We start from the raw sequence: 20,698 nt of genomic DNA on the forward strand, positions 1-20,698 counted from the left end.
TTCCCAAATAATGCATTCATTTTTGATAAACTCTGCTTTCTTTTCATGTCTTAATATTATGCTAGCCTTTTTTCATTTTTCTGAAACATTATCTTTGCTCAGAAGCTAGAAGTTATCAGAAAGAACATAACGACATTCTACCTCCTGAGCATATGGCATCATCAATACAAAAATGTAATAAATTGAGAAAACATCCTATCTATATAAGAGGCCCTAAAATACTGCAGGAGGCAACAAATAAACTGGTATTTGTATGAAGGCAGTGACAAAAACTTTGACTACTGTCACTTATTCTGATTCTTGGGACATCTTTTTTAGTACATCATAACACATAATTACACATTTACACAATTTACACAGAGGAATTGACACCACGTGCATTGAGGCCACCCTTCAGAAGTCATGTGAGCACAAGGATGAGGTAAGCCTTAAAAACCAGATTAAAAGACTAAAGGATGCTGGATATCCCAACAGCACCATCACACCCGTGTGCTAAACCCTCCTGCAGAAAGTCAAGTTAAACAAAACAGGACCAAAATAAAAATAGAATGACCAAAGATCTTTGCATGCTATACCGTACGTACATAAGGTGTTTCACAATATAAAGAAAATAGCGAGCCGATATGATTTTATCTTGTTATTTGCCATCCCTTGCAATTTTTCAAAAGTGTGTGTACTAAAAAGCAACAGGAATAGCCATTATTTCACCATTCGTCACGAGAATAGGTATACTGAATGCCAATATAATGTTGTGTATGAGATACTATTGACACGTGGAAACGTAAACATAAGACAAACTGGGCAATGCCCCAATGTTTGAGCAAGACAGCATGCTTAAAATGTTAAGAATGGCTATGGTAGTCGCATGGCCATACACTGTAAAGAATGTAAGTGCAGCTCTATGTTTCATAAAACACTGTTTTTGAAAAAAGCAAGAATAAGAAATGAAAGAGAGACTGTGAAAGCATTTTCTTGTCAGGAAGGCCATGGATCAGTGCATCAGTATACCTTCACTCATCCATTCGGAGAGAGAGTATTCTTTTCTCAGTTAAGATTATATTATCATGGTCTCACATGTGTCGTTGTGAATGAGCACTGTTCTTGTACTCCGTAAAAAAGTGGGCGTAGTACCTTCAATAAAATTAAGTTGGCAGTCAGCGCTCTTTCCTGTCCTTTTTGTCTCTTCCTGAACTTCTCTCACTGTTACTAGAACACAACCACGATGAACCAACTTGCCCAGATTAAGCTATTGTTGACGAAAAGTCAGAGCATGAAAATACTTCAGGGGCTCAGAACCTCCTCACTACCCGTCTAGTTACGGCCCTGGTCTATGTGTTCCGAGAGTGAAGCACTAGTGGAGCTATCTAACTACCTAACGGTGAGGAGGGTTTGTGTATACTCGAGCTTGTTTCATGACATGGTGAGAGGTGGCAGGCTGTTGAAATAATATGCTGTGTGGGAGGTCAAGATTTTGATTGAGAACGCTGAGTATGAGCCAGTGACATTAGGCGTTCAAGCCTTTTTGCGATATTCACTCTAGCATAGGACCTTGGTTGGTGGTTGACGTGTGCATTTGATCACATTGTAGTCTTCCATCATAATTTTTTTGCCACTTGGCGTCGACACTCTTGGGTTGTACCAAAGTAATTAAGCATCCAGCTACAAGTATCTTCTGTCAGTGTTTCAATGAAGAGCTGAATATGAGTAATAGCTTCCATCGATACTTCTGGCATTGGTGTATGCACATTTCTTTTGAAGTACTCTTGTAAAAAAGACATTAAAGGTATGTTTTTGTGACTTTTTAGTGTTGGCCAGAACTGCTGGTGTGTCCGAACGGCTCTTCGATTGGTTGTGGTGTTGTCTTGTTCAGGGCCACAGAGCTTTCAGTCTTTTTTTATATTTTCCTTCACAGGAATGCTCTTTGCATGCTTCTTCAGTACTTTGTATTATTCCTAAAGCATTGACTTCCAGATTTTGATTGTGGTGCTTTAATCTAGTGTTCAACTTCACGCTAGCTTCATTTGCACGCAAAGCAAGAACTCATGAGTATGGTAACTTTTGCTATGGGTTTTCCCTTCTTCAGTCTACTGTATTTTTGCCTGTGTTGTCTAAGCGCTGACAGCCTCGTGCGACAGCTTTTTTTTTTTTTGTGCACTTATTGTGTGCCAATGACTTATTTGCCTCCTCAGCTAAAGACTTTTTGTATTATAAGAGAAAGCTCTGTCTGTATTGCTTTTGTCATTTGCTGATGGTGTATCTTCAGTATCTTTTCTCAGTGTACACTATACTTGAATGGAAGAGCAGCATGACTACCTTCAGCTGTTAGCAGGCTTTTAGCTGCTGTAATACTGATTGATGCTCCTTTCTCGGGCGTTCTATTTTGGATGGTTGGCATGTCATTGCTTCTTTTAAACTTTAAAACTGCAGGTACACCTTTTTCTGGTTACACCTGGTATATTTTTCCAGTGGTTTTATTTATATATATATATATATATATATATATATATATATATATATATATATATATATATATATATATATATATATATATATATATATATATATATATATATATATATTGCTAACTTGAGAAACAAGGCCTCTTTACGTTAGGTGCACATCAGGTGGGAAGAGTACTTCTATTACTTGCCAAGATTGTGGCCCCTTATGGTGGGAATCATTATGCACTGTTGATGTGTCAAATTCACATAGCATAATTCCAAGGCACTCGATCAATATCCAAGGAAGAAAATTATGTTCTTTTGCGTGAGTTTCAGCAACTCATAGTAATTTGTATGTAAATGAATACTTCATCATTCTTGGCTGTCATGTTTTATGGAAGCACATGTGCTTCGTTAATAACGAAAAAACACGCACGCTCACGCCACTGCAGTGGCGTGAGCGTGCGTGTTTTTTTTTTGTTATTAACGATTTGCCCTACGCATTCACGTTTCTTCTTTTTTTGTGTGTGTCGTACTTCTCGTATCGCGCAGCCTACCGTTTTGGGCACACGTAAAAAAAGTACATAAAAAAGATGCGTTCCACGCCGAAATTCGCGTTCGCAACGAGCTGGGCACCGACAGGGTGCCCTACGACGCCCACACACTCCGCAACACCTTACCAACCGTTCGCTGCGATGTTGTTGGGAATTCGTGTGGTCGTTGCATGAATATAGCGCGTGCGTGCGTGCGCACGTGCGTCTGCGTGTTAGATCACTGCAACTGCATATGTTGTATGATTCAGTCACCATAACGCAACTGACGACCCCCGCTCTTCCCACACGTCAAGCAGCAGCAAGCGCCGTTAACCGTACTGTGCTGTGAACGCAAAACAGATTCGAATAGGTCGCGTAGATAGCTAGCCCGACACATGATACGATAAGATTTGCGTCAGATATTCGACGTCTACATGCACGCGTAAGACAGCGGTATCCGCAGCAGCTTATACGTACGAATAGCACCGCATCGGACGTCACGTCTGTCAGAGAAACTTGATCGGTAATTTTTTCTCACTTAAAAAGTCTACCTTGCACAACTTCAACCAACGATTATGCATTTCAACGAGCTGTGCATGGTTTAATGATTGATTGATTGATATGTGGGGTTTAACGTCCCAAAACCACCATATTATTATGAGAGACGCCGTAGTGGAGGGCTCCGGAAATTTCGACCACCTGGGGTCCTTTAACGTGCACCCAAATCTGAGCACACGGGCCTACAACATTTGCGCCTCCATCGGAAATGCAGCCGCCGCAGCCGGGATTCAAACCCGCGACCTGCGGGTCAGCAGCCGAGTACCTTAGCTACTAGACCGCCGCGGCGGGGCATGGTTTAATGACGAAAAGATAGTTCTAATATTGTGCCCGGCACATATATTACTCTCTCTCTAACTTGAAAAATCGGCGCGTGAATTGGGGCCAGAACAGCGCCAAAAAGCAGCACACGCAGAAATTGGCTCATATTCTAATATTATGACATCGTGATGTTGACTTTTCAGCTGACGCCGGCAATAACGTTCAAACGGCGGGCCAATAATGCCGGTCTTATTGGATGGCTCCGCCCATATTGGCTGCTACTTGTACAACCTGGCCCGATGTGTCCGTTTTAATAGGCCGGCACAGCCTATATGGGCGGAAAGTTCTGAAAGCCGGCCCAATATAACCAATCTAATAGACTGGCACAGCCATCATTGGCGGAATGTTGTTAATGCTGGTCCAACATAGCCGTTCTATTCGGCTGGCAGAACCAATATTGGGGGTACGTTGTCAACGCTGGTCCAACGTCGCCGTTCTATTTGGCTGGCATAGCCAATCTTGGCGGTACGTTGTGAAAACTGGGCCGTTCATGGGCCAGGAAATGCCGATCTATCCCCAATATTGGGCCAACCTTCTGTGCTGCCTGGGCGTGGTTTCTCGCGCACTGTTATGGGCAAGTTCGTTGGCGTTGGGAAGAGAGGAAGATGCACCTCTGAGCCCATGTAGGTCATAAACCAGGTGATTGTGTGGTAGCCTACTACGCCCCTGAAATTTAAAATAGGGGCAGCTATCCTAAAGAGTAACCCTGAGGCAAAGGCACAGGCGGCAGCCCTGGAGTCAGTAAATATCTATGGACGCGAAGGGTCCGTCATCGCCAAGGCTATCGCTACCTGCTCTGCCACAGAGGCAGACGCTTTCCTCACGGAAGTTGAGTTGCGTACGTGACCACGATGATCAACGACCACAGTTGCAAAACGATCGGAGCGGTAATACTGTGCCGCATCAACAAAAGCTACACTGGCCTTGGACATAGCCATGATATCAAGAATAGTCTTGGCTTGTACATTTCACCAGCCAAAAGTGTACTGTGGATGAACGTTACACAGGAAGGGTGCCACCTGGTACATGCCCTTCATTGTTTGTGATAAAAAGACCTTCTGTTCCTCCCCTACCGTATGATGATAACCCCGCGAGTGTAGGAGGTGCTGCCGAGCTTTCGAGGAGGAGAGTCGTGCTACCTGACCTAGTGTTTGGGCCTCCGCCACCTCCGTGAGGGTGTTGTGCATGCCCAGACTCATGAGCCTGTTCGTGCTGGTGCTCATAGGGAGGCATAGTACTCTTTTGATGCTTTTACGCATAAAACTGTCGATTTTATCCTCCTCGCGTTTAGACCAATTTAGCGAGGATGCCACGTAATTATTATGGCTCATGACGCATGCGTGGAAGAGCCGAAGAAGATTGCTCTCCCTCAGCCTTCCCGTGCGGCTTGAAACCTTCAGTATTAGTCTGACCATGTTCTCTGCGTTGAAGGTGATGCTAGCCAAAACCAGCGAATATCTGCCGTTGGATTGAAAAAAGAAGCCTAGCAGCCGAATACAATTGGCGCTAGGAATCGACTGCCCATTCGTGTGGGTATAGTAATCTGCACCTGAGCAAGCGCTGACTCGTTCCTTCTTCCGGGTCAAACTTGTCATATAGAAGCAACTCCTATTTAGAGGTGGATAGCTAAGCCCTGTATCCTGCTGAAAACTTTCTGTGATTGACAAAGTAGAAATGAGTGCCTCCTCCACTTCAGCATCCGAACCGCCCATGCACCAGGCTCTAATGTCGTCGGCATGTAAGGCAAGGTTGATATTTGCTACAGTGTAGAGGTTCTACGAGAGGCATTTCAAGGCTATGTTAAACAAAAGGGGTAAAATCACCGCTCCCTGCAGCGTGCCTATCGCACCCAGGGTAAAGGCCTCCGATTTTAATTTGCCAATATTTATGGTAACTTTGCGGACCCCGAGGAAGACGCGAACGTAAGCGTGGAACTTGGGACCTAATCCCATGCGCTTTACCTCCTTCAGTATAAGCTGATATGAAATCATATCGAAGGCCTTGGCGAGATCAAGAGCCAATATTCCTCGAACATCTCGGGTGTGTCGGTCGGTAATTTGCTTCTTAATCAGCAGCATCACTTCCTCGGTAGAAAGACCCGGCCGGAAACCCACCATGTTGTACGGGAAGAGCTCTTTATCCTCAGTATACCGAGAAACTCTGTGATGTACCGCATGTGCCATCACCTTCCCCACGCAAGATGTGAGGGAAATGGCATGGAGGTTCTCCATGGCGAGTACCTTGCCTGGCGTGGGAATAAGTATGCCAGGCCTCAGGTACGCGCCCTTCTGCCTAGAGGATATTGACCTCCTCGGTTAAATTAGTGATTTACTTTCTGTCGAGATTGCGCAGCAACCTGTTCGTAACGCCGTCTGGACGAGGAGGTGAGCGGATATTAAGCGCATGAAGCACCTGTTCAATCTAAAGTATCGTCAGCAGCGAGTAAATTTCCTCGAGCGGCCTTCTTTTGTAGACGGGGTAATCCAAGTCTCCGGAGGGGACAAGCGTAAGGTATGACCCTGCCAATTCCTTGATTAAATGGTGCGACTCCACTGCTCCGCTGTGCTTGAGCTAAGCGCTCAATTGCCAACTTCTGATTACTTTTGGAGTTCGTCTGATTGATTAGTACTTTCAACATGTTCCAGTTACCTCCGGTTTGGATCTGCCAATCTACTTTTGAGCAAACCTCGTTTCGCTGCTGCCTAGAAAGCTTCTGACAATATTCTTCAATATCTTTATTGAGGAGAGCTGTGCACTTGGGAATCCTCATATTCAGCTTTTGTGTGCGCCATTTCTCAACGAGCGATTTTTTAGCCTCCAATTAATGCACAAAACGCGAGTCCATCGTATCCACCTGTAAATCAGTTTGGGCAGTCTTAGTGGCGAGGAGCTGATCCTCCACGAGTCGACAAAAGAGTTCCTCTAACATGGCATATTCGGTCTCATCAGCTTTCCGGCGCTTCTTGAACTCGTCCCAGTCCGTCACCCTGTACTCTTTAGGTGGAGCCGCCCGGGTTTCCTGAGTGACTGCGAGGATGAAGTGACCACTTCTCAGGCTTTCCTGAAAGTTAACCCACTGAACTTTCCCCACATTTCTGACAAATTCCTGATCCCGAGTGATGTGTCTTGAAACGGAATTACCCAACCAGGTTGGAAACTGAGTGTCCATGACCATCTCCAAGGAACAGTTCGTCATGGCTTTAACGAGGTTTTTTCCCTTTACCAGTGGCCTCTGGATAACCCCAGGCTGAGTGAGGTGCGTTAAAGAGAGCGATAGCTACTAGCGGTCACTTGCCTGCAAGGGTAGACGCCTTTGCGACCCGCGAGAACACCTTCTTGTAATTTCGAGGGCTGCTGTAAACATTCAGTATGAATATGCTGAACTTAAGCCAATTATTCGGAATAATTTCAACTAGCTGAGCCTCCAAAGTAGGGTTGCCGAGCACAAGCGTGTACTCTAAAAACGCACATTTTTTCGAAACTAAGGCAGCCAGACCACGTTGACCTTCCCCCTAAACAATACAGATCGATAGGTGGCAAGGCAACCGCAGAGGCGATGCTTTCTTGTAAAGCAAACACATGCGACTGAACCGCTAATGAAGCAATGTACTGCTGTAAGGAGGCCTTACGCTTCCTGAACCCCGCACAGTTCCACTGCCAAATGATTAACTCAGTTGCGTTGCGAGCCATGGCTGCTGGTACTGGTTTGCCGCCTTATCGGCACGTCCATATCGACGGGAGCCTAATCCATTGGCGTACTGGGGCACGCAGAGGGAACAAGTGAAACACGCGTCACCAGGACAAAAGAGTTCCCGCTCGGAGTGAGTGTGCTTTCGATCATGGCAACCTTACATGCTACGAGGTCAAAGTGTTACGCCTGCCGTGCCACCGCCTTTTGTAAATCTTTGATTGCTCCCAAGACTTCCAAGTCAGAAGCCGCCGCTACGTCTCCTTCCGTACCTATCTTTCTCTTAGCCGGCCGCGGCCCTACTGACGAAGAGCGCACCAGGGTCTGTGCTGTATTTTTGAGAGCTTCGAACTCGACCCTGTTCTGCTGAAGTTGCACTTTTAGGCTAGCATTCTCTTGTAGTAAGAATGCAATCCTAGGGTCTTCTTTTTGCTCTTGCAGTGCCGCGTGCGTTACCTGTGCTGGCTGCTGCGCCGGGCTTTCCTTGGCACGATCCGCCCAGGTCTTCGGAGCTTCTTGGAAGCGTAGCCCAGGGTGGGTCTTCTTTTTGCTCTTGCAGTGCCACGTGCGTTACCTGTGCTGGCTGCTACGCCGGGCTTTCTTTGGCACGATCCGCCCAGATCTTTGGAGCTTCTTGGAAGCGTAGCCCAGAGTGGGAGCGTCCCTTGGAGTAGGAGCGCCACTTGTAGTGGGTGCACCTCTCGGAGCGAGAGCGTCCAATTGTGCGGCTGCGACTCTTCTCAACAGCTTGCGAGGGAGAGCGCATTCTCGAGGTTGGTGCCACGCTCGAATCCAAGTACGTAAGACCCTCTTGGTGCTGCCTGCGTTTCTTGGCGTCCTTTATACCTCGTCTTCGTCGTCTTACCAATTACGGGACTTGGAATTGATGCGGGCAGGACTTGTCGGCCGTTAGATGTGCCCCCCCTCTCCCGCACAAGGCACATGTCGGCTGGCATTGGTGACAGTTTGAAGGGTCATTGGCAGCACACCCGCGGCACACTTTCTTTGTCGGTGTTGGGCAGACATTGGTACGATGGCCGAGAGCTCCACAACAAACGTCAGCCTGTCTTCTGTACAAAGTACACCGTAGCATGCTCGAACCACACATAACATAGTTGGGTGCCTCTAGACCACTGAAGAGAACGACAACGGCACTCGTTTCCTTGATGCGATGCACCTCCATGGCTTTAGGGTTGCGCTGGTTGACGATCATCACCGCCAACTGTCGCTCATCGATGACCACGTCGACGCCTCGGATGACACCTATGCAGGTATCGTCAGAAACGGCCGTGTAGGCCGAAACGTGATACTCTGTTGAGCCAAGGTGGATGAATCGCAGTGCCACATAGGCAGCCGCGTTGCGATACGCTGGTATAGAGATCAGAACAATATTCTGAGTTATGTTCGGGCAGACGATACCTCCAGTGTTTCTTCTGGGGACAATTTTGCTGCCATCTCCAGGGCTTGGGCTAGACTAAGCAGGCTAACCTTTTTGAGATCCAGTTCTCCTTTCGGTAGGACTATGACTCGAATATGGCTCCTCGGCAATCGGGGAAGCCTCGATGCGGCTGAAAGACGCCGAACGACGCTATGCGCGGTGGTCGTGCGATGTCCAGCCATTCTTCCACTTTGAGGAAAAGCAGACGCTTGTTGTCGGCGAGAGCGCTTATTTTCGCCTAAAGCTGTCTGCCACTTGGGAGTGTTAGCGTCTTCTTAGGAAATAACTTCTCCGTCCACCACCATCACCTCCGGCATGATGTTGCTTCGTTGGCATGGGCGGATGCCCGGTCAAAAAAACTCTTTAAAAAGGGCAAAAATAGGCCTAGCAGGTCGAGAAAGAGCTCGGTAGAATATTCTCGATGACAGCTGTCGAAGGGTGTACAACTCTGATGCATTGAAAAAATACTCTGAAAGCAATCATTCAAAGACGAAAGAGAGGCCACAGCCTCTCTCGGCGACGCAAGAGCTCAGAAAAACACGCTTGCTAATAACTTCAGGTCTAGAAAAAGGGCGTATTTTATCACACACTCAGATTTTTATCGCACGCTGTCAATTTTCTATAAATTGCTTGTTCTTCAGAGTAAAATTTAGTTAGAAATTAGTCCATGTCTTGGTTGATCAATGTCTTGTGCCCTCTACTGCGCTGCAATCACTCTCGAAATGAAATACTAACAAGCCCTTCTCCAGATTTTGCTGCTGTGTAATGAAGCCTTGTGTCACACAAACGATGAATTCCTCACACAAACGGAAAATATGAGTACATACTATCAAGCTTCTAGTATTCAAGATTATCATCCAGATTGTGAGCACGAAATTGTGGTGCAGTTGAAGTGTAGCCACAAAGTGAATAAATATTCACTTGTGTTATTTGCTAGGAAGTGAAGCCTCTGCACAGATTGGTATGCACGTGTGGCTGATATATTAAATATGGCCAGAAGCCGGGGCTCCAAGAAAGCACCTAGAAAAATTCACTAGGGAATCTACAAGTATGCACTAGGAATTCACCTAGAAAATTTACAAGTATGCACTCGGAACACAATACCACTATTGCGTTCAGCTCCCAAAGAGGAAGCTTAAGGGTCCTCTAATTTTTGAGAACGGTTGGTGACGAAGCCCTGGACGGGTTGAGGCTACGGAAATAATAATAAAGTACTCGTACCCTTCTTCTCCGACGACTTCTTTTTCTGGCTCCAGAGGCACCGCAGCACTATTAAAAATCGCATTACAATCTCAAAAATCATCACTTGAAAAGCACGTAGAAGTTAGGGAAGGTACATTTCATCCAAGCAACTTTTGCTTACCATCTGGTTTCTCGTAGATGACTGTAAAGTGTTTCCAGCCTTGCGCCTTTACGAGGTCACACAGCGCCCGACCAAGTTCTTCAGCTGACGGCGTCACGGTCAAAGACAGCGTATTTTGGGGCAAGGCATGCTCTTCTCCTTCTCCTCTGTGCAAGTACACGTGTGGCACCTGGTGCCTTGCACAGGCATGTCGTACTAGCAGGGCTGTATCCGGCTGCTGTGATCCCAGTACTGCCAAGACACCCTGCTCCAGAAGGCCACACACTGTTCCGAGGAAGGAAGCATTTAAGAAATCCTCGTTATAACTATCCACATATGCTTTTTCTTCTTAGCGCTGCTATTTGCCTTCATGATTCAGTAAAAGCATGCCAACCTTTCTGTTCTATGTCTGTGCACTTTAGATGAAAGGCCTCGTTATTGTTCTATATTCTGGATGGGTACTAAAGACGACTGTCCTATGACAAATAAAAAGAGTGCGGTAAAATATCATACCAGAGTGACGCATTAGGCTACTTGAACAGTAATATACAAACGTACCTCAAGGCTGAATTTTAAAATTTGTTTATTCTTTTCAGTTAAACTCTGCATGGTTGATACTCCACACGATCAGTGGAAAAAAATCAGGAAAAAACACAAGAATATGCACAAGACAAATGCTGTGTGTTCACACTTTTGTTTTTGTGTGCTGACTGTGATGGGTATGCTCCGACTAGCCCAATTCGCAACTTTATTCTGCTTGCTATGGCGCTCAGCTTGGTGCGGCTGTTAAAAAGCGTAGATATTGACATTGAACAGAATATTCTATCGAATGACGCAATCTCACGAATACGAAAAATCAGCGATACTCAACCTTCCCTCTGTATTCAACTTTAAAAGAGTAATTGATTGATATGTGGGTTTTACCGTCACAAAACCGACAAATGATTATGAGAGACGCCGTAGTGGAGGACTGGGGTAACTTTGACCACCTGGGGTTCTTTAACGCGCACCCAAATCTGAGCACACCGGCCTACAGCATTTTCACCTGCGTCGAAAATGCAGCCGTCGGAGCCGAGATTTGATCTCGCGGCCTGTGGGTAAGCATCTGGCTACCTTAGCCACTAGACCACCACCGCGGGGCAACTTTAAAAGAGTAGAGCTAGTCGAGCAGCCCGTATTTAGTATCGGCATATATTTCTTATAACTGTATCCATCTTATGTTCTTATGTAGCATTCTTCCTGCACCTCTTCTTTTCTCGAATTCTAAAAGAAATGTGTCATTAAGAAAATAAAAAGACCTACAGTCTCAAAAAAGTCACAGCTTTTCCGCAAAGGCGAAGCAAAGAATGCGATAGCAACAAATTGAAGAGTCACGCACAGAATGGCAAGTAGATCGAAACGTGCCCCGCGTTTCTCGCGTACAAATAACGCACAAAACGCATTCACACGTATGGACGAACGCGGATAAGCGTCTCAGTTGTTAATTCGCTGTGTCTGAAAAGCGGGTTGTTTTTGCTAACGGAGGCTACAACAATTGCAGTAACTAAAACAAAAGTGTTCCAGTGAAAGCTTAAGGACGGTTAACACATAAGAAGCTCGCAACTGCGAGCTAAGGGCGCGCGAGTGTGCGTTCAGGGGCTTTACGACCATCCACTCATCTTCGCGAGGCAAAGTACGCGTGGGAGATGAGGGCGCACGCCACCGCGCGCTCCATTCGCCATCTTGCTGGTAATGCTGAAAACACGATAGTTTCCCTCCGCGATGCCAATCAGCAGCATTAAGTGACAGATATAAATAGCTTTCCGTTTACATGGTCAAGGACGTGCTTTTTGGTGGCTTAGTGGTTAGCACCTGGCACTCATAATCGAGAGGAGCCAAGTTTGATTCCGCACGCGGGAATGTTTTGTAGATTTTTTGTTGCGTTTTCATATGTGTAAATCTACACGTATACATATACGGTGAGTGACGGCGACGCAAGCGGCAAAATCTAGCTGAGGGTGTACTTATAATTGCTCTCGCAATAAAATATATGTAGTACGACAAACTATGCGCTGACTAGCAATGTTTAGCTAACCGCACTAACGTGTTCTTGCTTTGACGCTGCGTGAGGGGCCGAATCAAGTCGAACCAAGGTAGATTGGAAAAAAATACGAATAAAGTCGAACCAAAAAAGATTGGAGTATCAATTCGTGATCGGCATTCTTCAGTGGCCTCGAAATCTTGAAAATTATATGTGTTTAGCACTAATCTTCAACGATTTGCAGTACAGCTTTGTGTGGAATTTTCGTCTATATTTTTTCAGCTTTACTATCATGACGCAAGTAAGTCAGCGAAGCCGTGGTGGACCCCCGTATAAAGCACTTTCGTGTTAAAAAACGAGAGCGATACTTCTGAGCTGTGGTGACACCCTTATTGAATGAGCCAACACTGTGAAAAAGTCAATCTACCCCTCCACGCACTTTGTTTTATTGGCTACTATGGAACCCAGCATCGCATCAAGGACGGTCGACACAGTTGCATGGAGTTTTCAAAGCAGAGGCATCTTGTTTCATTTGCTTGTCGTGTCACTGAGTACAAAAGTGTACCCACGATATAAAAGTGTCAGAAGCTTTTTATGATGTTTTTTTCAAGGCACCAGTTCTTTGAATTCATTTTGAAGCTTTTATTGCCTGCACTAAGTCTGCTTTAGGATGATCCGCCCGGCGGCCTCTGAGATAATTTCTACATGAGCGTTTCACAACATTGCGACCGCAGATAAAGCTGAGATCACTTGTTATTCATCATTATGAGCTGTACATTCCATTGCGTTGCTCAGCCAGCTGGTGCCTTCGTCGTCGTATATATTGTCCGCTACAGCCCGAGCCGGTATGGCTGGCTAATTAGCTATTTGGCTGGGGGTATACTTGGTTAGTTAGGCCCGGACAAGATATGACCAAGGTAAATATGCTAAGTCGTAGTGAAACGTAACCAATTACGCAACATGACCGTAATATTGAAGCCATGCGAGGGTAGAAACGTGCTAATTTAAGCATGCTAGTTGATGCACTAACTGAACATTGCTAATTACCGCGCCTTCAAGAAGAACACTGTAAACACACACATAATTAGACCTTATTGAGATTGTTACGTAGGTGTTGGTGGCAGTGTTGACTAGAGGACGCTTCCAGCCATAGAAGAGGTTGAGGAGCCTCGAATATATACTCCCATTCTTGACCGGTCTTTTTCATTAACATTACCAGATTTCATCCCAGCTCTTGAAGCTGAACTGTTGGCAATAGTTCTAGCGTTGCGAATGCTACCTTTGAATGCCGATAACGTGATCATAATCACGGATTCCTTGTCAGTATGTACGTCAATTACGGCGTCAACAAAATCAAAGGCCTTAAAGACGCTCCTTAGGCTAGTCCCTCCTCACTGCAGCTATTGAAATTAGTATGGTTACCTGGGGATTGCGGCTTAGAAGTAAATGAAATTGCCGACTCTCTAGCACGAGCAGCATTGGAAGGGCCAGTACTATCAGTCCTTCCCGAAGTGGTCACTATAACTGCGACAAGATACAGAAAACTTGCGCTTAGTGCAGACGCTATGAAAGCAATATTGTCAACACCAGAATTTACTCACTGAAGATTTCCATGGAAAATTCATTGGTGTTCTACAGGACAGTTGGAAACCATAACAACCAGATTTTGATGTCGTGTCCCCCCGTTAAATTTCTATTCACATAGGGCTGGTCTGGCGATATCACCACAATGCAACTTTTGTTCAGAATCGGAAACAATAGAGCACTATTATTTATCATGTCGCCGATACAAATTTGCTCAGGAAAACACTCTTAGTCCTCCCATTCGCTAGCCTGGGGCTGAATTTCACAATAGAAAATATACTTTCCTTCGGTGCTTATGATCTGGGCTTCAGCCACGAGAACGTTTTCTATGCAGTTTGCAAGTACCTTAATGAAAGTAAAATAATTAAGCTTTTAATTGCGTGATTATTATTCGCGCGAAAAAAATTCCAACATACACAAGAGCATTGTTTAACCGTGCTGGTTCCTATTGAAGGTAATGAATAAGTGTCTTATCTGATATGTGGGGTTTAACGTCCCAAAACCAGAAAAATTGTCGTATCTGAACGAGTGACAAAGAACTATTGCACTCCTTTGGTTCTGCCTGAGGTGTCTTTTCTTTTTTCTTTTTTTTTCCGGTGGGTGGTTTTGACAATGAAAAAAAAATCTTACTGAATTAAGTCATCGATTCTTGGCCAATCCCCCTGAGCCGGTATGAGCCGTGGCTGTGGAATCATGATCATCATCAACATCATCATCATCATTATCAGAACCGATTGATCAAAAATAACCAGTTAGCAGATTATCTAGCTCCCCTGGAGATAAGAAATATCATTGCGACTAACGCATCTGTGTCAAAAAAAAAAAGGCTGCGGTTGGCATCTTCTCTCCTTTTTTTTTTTTGACTGGTCCATTTCGATGCGACTCCCTGATTATACCTCTGTATTCACTGCATAATTATTGACCATTGCCGAGTTCTTGCCTTACACAAAATGCCCTCAAGCGAATCATCAACAGTGATCATTACAGATTCATTATAAGCATGTAAAATACCTTGCCTTTGGCGCAATATAGCCATAGTCGCTTTTGCGCCACAAAACCCGACACCACAACAACAACAACAACATTATCAATATGTAATGCACTTTCTGCAGCAGCAAATGCATATCTGATGAATAAGTTTTGTCATTTAATACCGAAGAACGTAAAACAACTGCATTTGCAATGGGGACCAGGCCACCACGGATTATATTTGAACGAAATAGTGAACTCTTTAGCAGCAGTATCCCTGAGTGGGCCTACCATACCCGTTTTGCCAGATACGGCTTACGTGATGATGCAAATGTTCTGAAATGCTTCTATGCAATGGGGGATAGGTAATTTAAATTAATTTAAAGATTTCGAGCTTTTAAGGTATTGCTGCAATAAGCAATGATGTGTTTCTCGCCAGTTTGAAGTCACTTATACCAGATTGCGCTGTACATCTACACAGCTGAACTTTTACGTTAACAAAGCTCGACACAAGAAACCACCGTTGTGCATTTTTTGCATCAAAATTGAAACAATTAAACATTTCTTTTCATTCTGTCGTCGTTACTATTATTAAAGAAAACGATTTTTAGAAGCCCCATTACACAAGTTAGGAATACAAGTTGATGTACCAGTAATTTTATCACTTGGCGGCACAAAGCTCGACTCAAAGAACCACCGCTGTGGATTTTTTTGCATCGAAATCGAAACAATTGAACATTTCTTTTTATTCTGTCATTATTACTATTATTAGAGAAAACAATTTTTATAAGCCCCATTACACAAGTTAAGAATACAAGGTAATCTACCAGAAATTTTATCACTTGGTGGCACTTCTTTTCGTTACTGCCACAGGAATATATAATGCACTGTGTTTGACTACATCAATGCAACTAAAAGATTACTGTGCTCGTGAATCCAAACCTTTTTGGATATTTAGTTTATAATTCGTAGCTTTGTCAGAAACAAGTGATGGTTTGACCACTTGCTCAGCAACCATTTTTGTTTATTGGCACTTTTCTCTTTAAACTAATTTTCAGATTGGCTTCATTTCATTTCAGTTTCATTTATTAACCTGCCACCGAGTTCTTGCCCGTTCCCTTTTTTTGGGTGAGCGCCATCCATCTAAGGTCATCAGCATCAGTGTCGCACTTGCCTGAGGGCGTATGAAACTTCAACTGCAACTGTAGGCGTATAACATTGGTGGAAGTGTGGGTGTGTCTCTACGGAAGTCGGAGCTGGATCTCCGCAGTGGACGTCACATCGGTTTCACTGCTATTTCTAACGGCAGTGTACCGTCTGCTTAGGCACAAGTGCAGTACGAAGCCGAACTGACAAGTTGGGACATTTGTAAAGAGAAGCTACGAGGTCTTTTCGGGGAAGCAATCGGACGCCAAGAAGAAGCCCAGAAGGAGCTCGCATCATGTGCCCAGAAATCCACCAAATCGTACAATTTCTGCTTTCAGGATGCACTGGCACTTTGCCGAAAAGCCAATGAGAACATTTCGGTGGCAGATTAGGTCGGACACAACATGAAGAGTATCACCGACGATGCATTCAACTTCTTGTTATGTGAGAGCTGCACGACAGTTGACTCCCTCATCAAAGATTGCCGAATCTTTGCGCCAACAAAAGGCAAGCGCATCATGCAACGCTTCGACCTGCTTCCTAATACGGCTCCGACTTCGTCCTGTAATGAGCCAGCGCCGCTGCATCAACCAGCATCACCAAATTTGGCGCAAGCCATACATCGTGAACTTGAGGCTAAGACTCCGAATGCTCGTGGTCCCCACACGCATGACAACCTGACAATCTCGCTGATTCGAGCTGTTGTTCACCAAGAGAGAGAGAGAGAGATAAAGATTCAAGGAAAGGCAGGGAGGTTAACCAGACGCACATCCGGTTTGCTACCCTGCACTGGGGAAGAGATAAAGGGGAAAAAAGAGGTTGCACAAAGATGAGAAGGTACACACGATCACGAGCACACTCGGGGAGCACACACAGTTCACAGGCGGTCGCTCAGGTTTGTTGACTTAAGGTAAAGAAGCAGTGCTTTAGTTGCTTTCTGCGCAACTGAGGCAGATGCCCAAGGTCCTAGTATCTTCTGCACACAAAATGGTCCGGGGTCAAGTCGATTCAAAACCATCCGTAGTTGGCATCGCTGTGTGTCATAGCAAGCGCAGCTGCAGAGGACGTGTTCGATGGTTTCTTCATCTCCGCAGTAGTCGCATGTAGGAGTGTCTGCCATACCAATGCGAAAGGAGTACACCTTTGTGAATGCAACACCGAACCAAAGGCGGCATAACAGTGTCGCATCGGAGCGGGAAAGTTGTGATGGTAGCTTTAGCTTGAGCGAAGGATCCAGTTCAAAAAATTGACACCTTTGGAAGCTGGTAGACGACCAGAACGTGCGTGTGAGATCTCGAGCCAGCAGGTAAAGTTGTCTTGCTGCATCATTCCTTGATAGAGGAATCGGGACTACACGGGTTTCTTCATGGGCTGAGCGGGCTGCATCATCGGCTAGTTCATTTCCGGTAATACCGATATGTCCAGGCAGCCATTGATATATATTTTCATGCCCTCGTGCTAGAGCTTCATGATGGCAATGTCTTATTTCTTGTACCAGTTGGTCATGGCTCCTCTTACGCATGGCAGACTACAAACTCTGAAGCGCTGCCTTCGAATCACAGAATATGACCCATTTTCCTGGACGTTCTTGAACGAGATATTGTAAAGCAGCCCTTATAGCAGCAAGCTCTGATGCCGTAGATGTAGTCATATGCGACAACTTAAACTTGATTGTCATTTCTGCAGCCGGAATTACAGCGGCACCTGATGAGCGTCTGGATGAGACGGACCCATCAGTGTATATCTGCGTTCGATCTAAGTACAACTCATGTAATAATAGCAGTGTTGGTTGCTTCAATGCTACTCTGGAGTGACTGCTTTTCTTTTTGATTCCCGGAATTTCTAGACGTACTTGCGGCTGGTCGAGGCACCACAAAGGGCATGCCGTTCTCGCAGCTGGCGTATATCCTGATGAAATGCTGTTTAGGTGCTTGGCTATGACGTCTGAAAACGTAGCGCGTGGTCTTCCGGAAGGTAGAAGGGCCAAGTGGTGGTCGGGGACACGGCTAGCATGTCGAATGTGCGCTCTGAGGCAATCCACAGCTATATATGTCCTGACCGGATGGTCTTTGGCAAGCATGATTGTGGCATAAGTAGAAGCGCATCGGGGCAGTCCTAGGGAGATACGCAGTGCCTTACCCTGCAAACTCTCCAATGAATGAGTATTCGATTTGCAAGTGTTAGTCAGTACCGGCAAGCTGTAGCGCAATAGACCCAGAAATAGGGCCCTGTACAGCTGTAGCATCGAGGCCACAGAAGTTCCCCATGCTTTACCGCACAAGAATTTCATGATATGCACAATAGATAGCAGCCTCTTCTTCAAGTACGCACAATGTGGGCTCCACGAAAGACTTCTGTCGATTATTATGCCCAGGAAACGATGCGTCCGTGCATATTTGACACTCTGCCCATTGATGTAAACAGGGTATGGCGTCATTGGTTTGCGTGTAAACGCCATCAACGCGCACTTCACAGTTGATATATTTAGGCCTTGTTTCTGAAGGTAGGCTGTTGTGCGGGTTGCTGCCCGCTGTATTCGTGCACGCACCTGAGGGCGAGTAACTGCGGCACTCCAGAGGCAAATATCATCGGCGTATATGGATAGGCACACCGACTTTGGCAGAACCTTCACCAGACCAATGAGGGCCACATTGAACAATGTGGGGCTTAAAACACCTCCCTGAGGTACTCCGCAGTAGGTGTAATGTTGAGCAGTTGTACCCTCATCATCATCATCATCATCATCAGCCTGACTACGTCCACTGCAGGACAAAGGCCTCTCTCATGTTCCGCCAGTTATTCCGGTCCTGTGCTTGCTGCTGCCAATTTATACCCGCAAACATCTTAATCTCATCTGCCCACCTAACCTTCTGTCTCCCCCTAACCCGCTTCCCTTCTCTGGGAATCCAGTCAGTTACCCTTAATGACCAGCGGTTATCCTGTCTACGCGCTACATGCCCTGCCCATGTCCATTTCTTCTTCTTGATTTCAGCTATGATATCCTTAACCCCCGTTTTTTCCCTAATCCACTCTGCTCTCTTCTTGTCTCTTAAGGTTACACCTACCATTTTTCTTTCCATTGCTCGCTGCGTCGTCCTCAATTTAAGCTGAACCCTCTTTGTAAGTCTCCAGGTTTCTGCTCCGTAGCTAAGTACCGGCAAGATACAGCTGTTATATACCTTCCTCTTGAGGGATAGTGGCAGTCTACCTGTCATAATTTGAGAGTGCTTGCCGAATGTGCTCCACCCCATTCTTATTCTTCTAGTTACTTCAATCTCGAGGTTCTGCTCTGCGGTTATTACCTGCCCTAAGTAGACATAGTCTTTTACAACTTCAAGTGCACTGTTACCTATCTCGAAGCGCTGCTTCTTGCCGAAGTTGTTGTACATTACTTTCGTTTTCTGCAGATTAATTTTAAGACCCACCTTTCTGCTCTCCTTGTCTAACTCCGTAATCATGAGTTGCAATTCGTCCCCCGAGTTACTCAGCAATGCAATGTCATCGGCGAAGCGCAGGTTACTAAGGTATTCTCCATTGACTCTTATCCCTAACCGTTCCCATTCTAGGCTTCTGAAAACCTCCTGTAAGCACGCGGTAAATAGCATTGGGGAAATTGTGTCCCCCTGCCTTACACCCTTCTTGATTGGTATTCTGTTGCTTTCTTTATGAAGCACTATGGTAGCAGTTGATCCCCTGTAGATTTCTTCCAGAATGTTTATATATACTTCATCTACGCCCTGATTCCGCAGTGTTTGCATGACGGCTGATATTTCTACTGAATCAAACGCCTTCTCGTAATCTATGAAGGCTATGTATAGTGGTTGGTTATACTCTGAGCATTTCTCTATTACCTGATTGATAGTATGAATGTGGTCAATTGTTGAGTAGCCTGTTCGAAATCCTGCTTGTTCCTTTGGTTGATTGAATTCTAATGTTTTCTTTACTCTGTTAGCAATTACCTTTGTAAATAGCTTGTATACTACAGAGAGCAAGCTGATCGGCCTGTAATTCTTCAAGTCCTTGTCATCTCCTTTCTTATGTATTAAGATGATGTTAGCGTTCTTCAAACACTCTGGTACTCTTCCCGTCAGGAGACACCTCGTAAACAGGGTGGCTAGTTTTTCTAACACAATCTACCCTCCATCTTTCAGCAGATCTGATGTTACCTGATCCTCACCAGCAGCTTTGCCCCTTTGCATGCTCTCCAAAGCTTTTCTGACTTCTTCTATCATTACTGGTGGGGTGTAATCTGGGTTACTGCTAGTTCTTATAGTATTAAGGTCGTGGTTGTCTCGGCTACTGTACAGATCTCTGTAGAACTCCTCCGCTATTTTAACTATCCTATCCATATTGGTAGTTATTTTGCCTTCTTTGTCTCTTAGTGCATACATCCGACTTTTGCCTATCCCAAGTTTCCTCTTCAATGCTTTCACACTTCCTCCGTTTTTCAGAGCGTGTTCAATTCTCTCCATGTTATACATTCTTACATCGCATACCTTACGTCTATTAATCAACTTCGAAAGCTCTGCCAGTTCTATTTTGTCTGTTGTACTTGACACTTTCATAATTTGACGCTTCTTAATTAGGTTCTTCGTTTCCTGGGAAAGTTTGCCAGCGTCCTGTCTAGCTACCCTGCCTCCAACTTCCACTGCACACTC

At 45.2% G+C, this 20,698-nt stretch overlaps 1 protein-coding gene across 6 annotated transcripts in view; it reads right to left on the reverse strand.

The window, feature by feature from the left end:
• The window catches only part of LOC119173630 (glutamate receptor ionotropic, kainate 2-like), a 295,577-nt gene that overhangs the window by 137,413 nt on the left and 137,466 nt on the right, over positions 1 to 20,698 (reverse strand). For 5 of the 6 annotated variants that reach the window (XM_075896184.1, XM_075896186.1, XM_075896185.1 and 2 more), the window contains one exon: positions 10,343 to 10,606. The exons of the other annotated variant lie outside the window; for it this stretch is intronic. In XM_075896184.1, the coding sequence (XP_075752299.1) occupies positions 10,343 to 10,606 (264 nt within the window). The remainder of the gene's footprint in view (positions 1 to 10,342; positions 10,607 to 20,698) is intronic. 6 annotated transcript variants of the gene reach the window in all.

The sequence above is a fragment of the Rhipicephalus microplus genome, chromosome 5 (genome assembly GCF_043290135.1).
Source record: "Rhipicephalus microplus isolate Deutch F79 chromosome 5, USDA_Rmic, whole genome shotgun sequence".
In the NCBI taxonomy this organism is placed as follows: domain Eukaryota; kingdom Metazoa; phylum Arthropoda; class Arachnida; order Ixodida; family Ixodidae; genus Rhipicephalus; species Rhipicephalus microplus.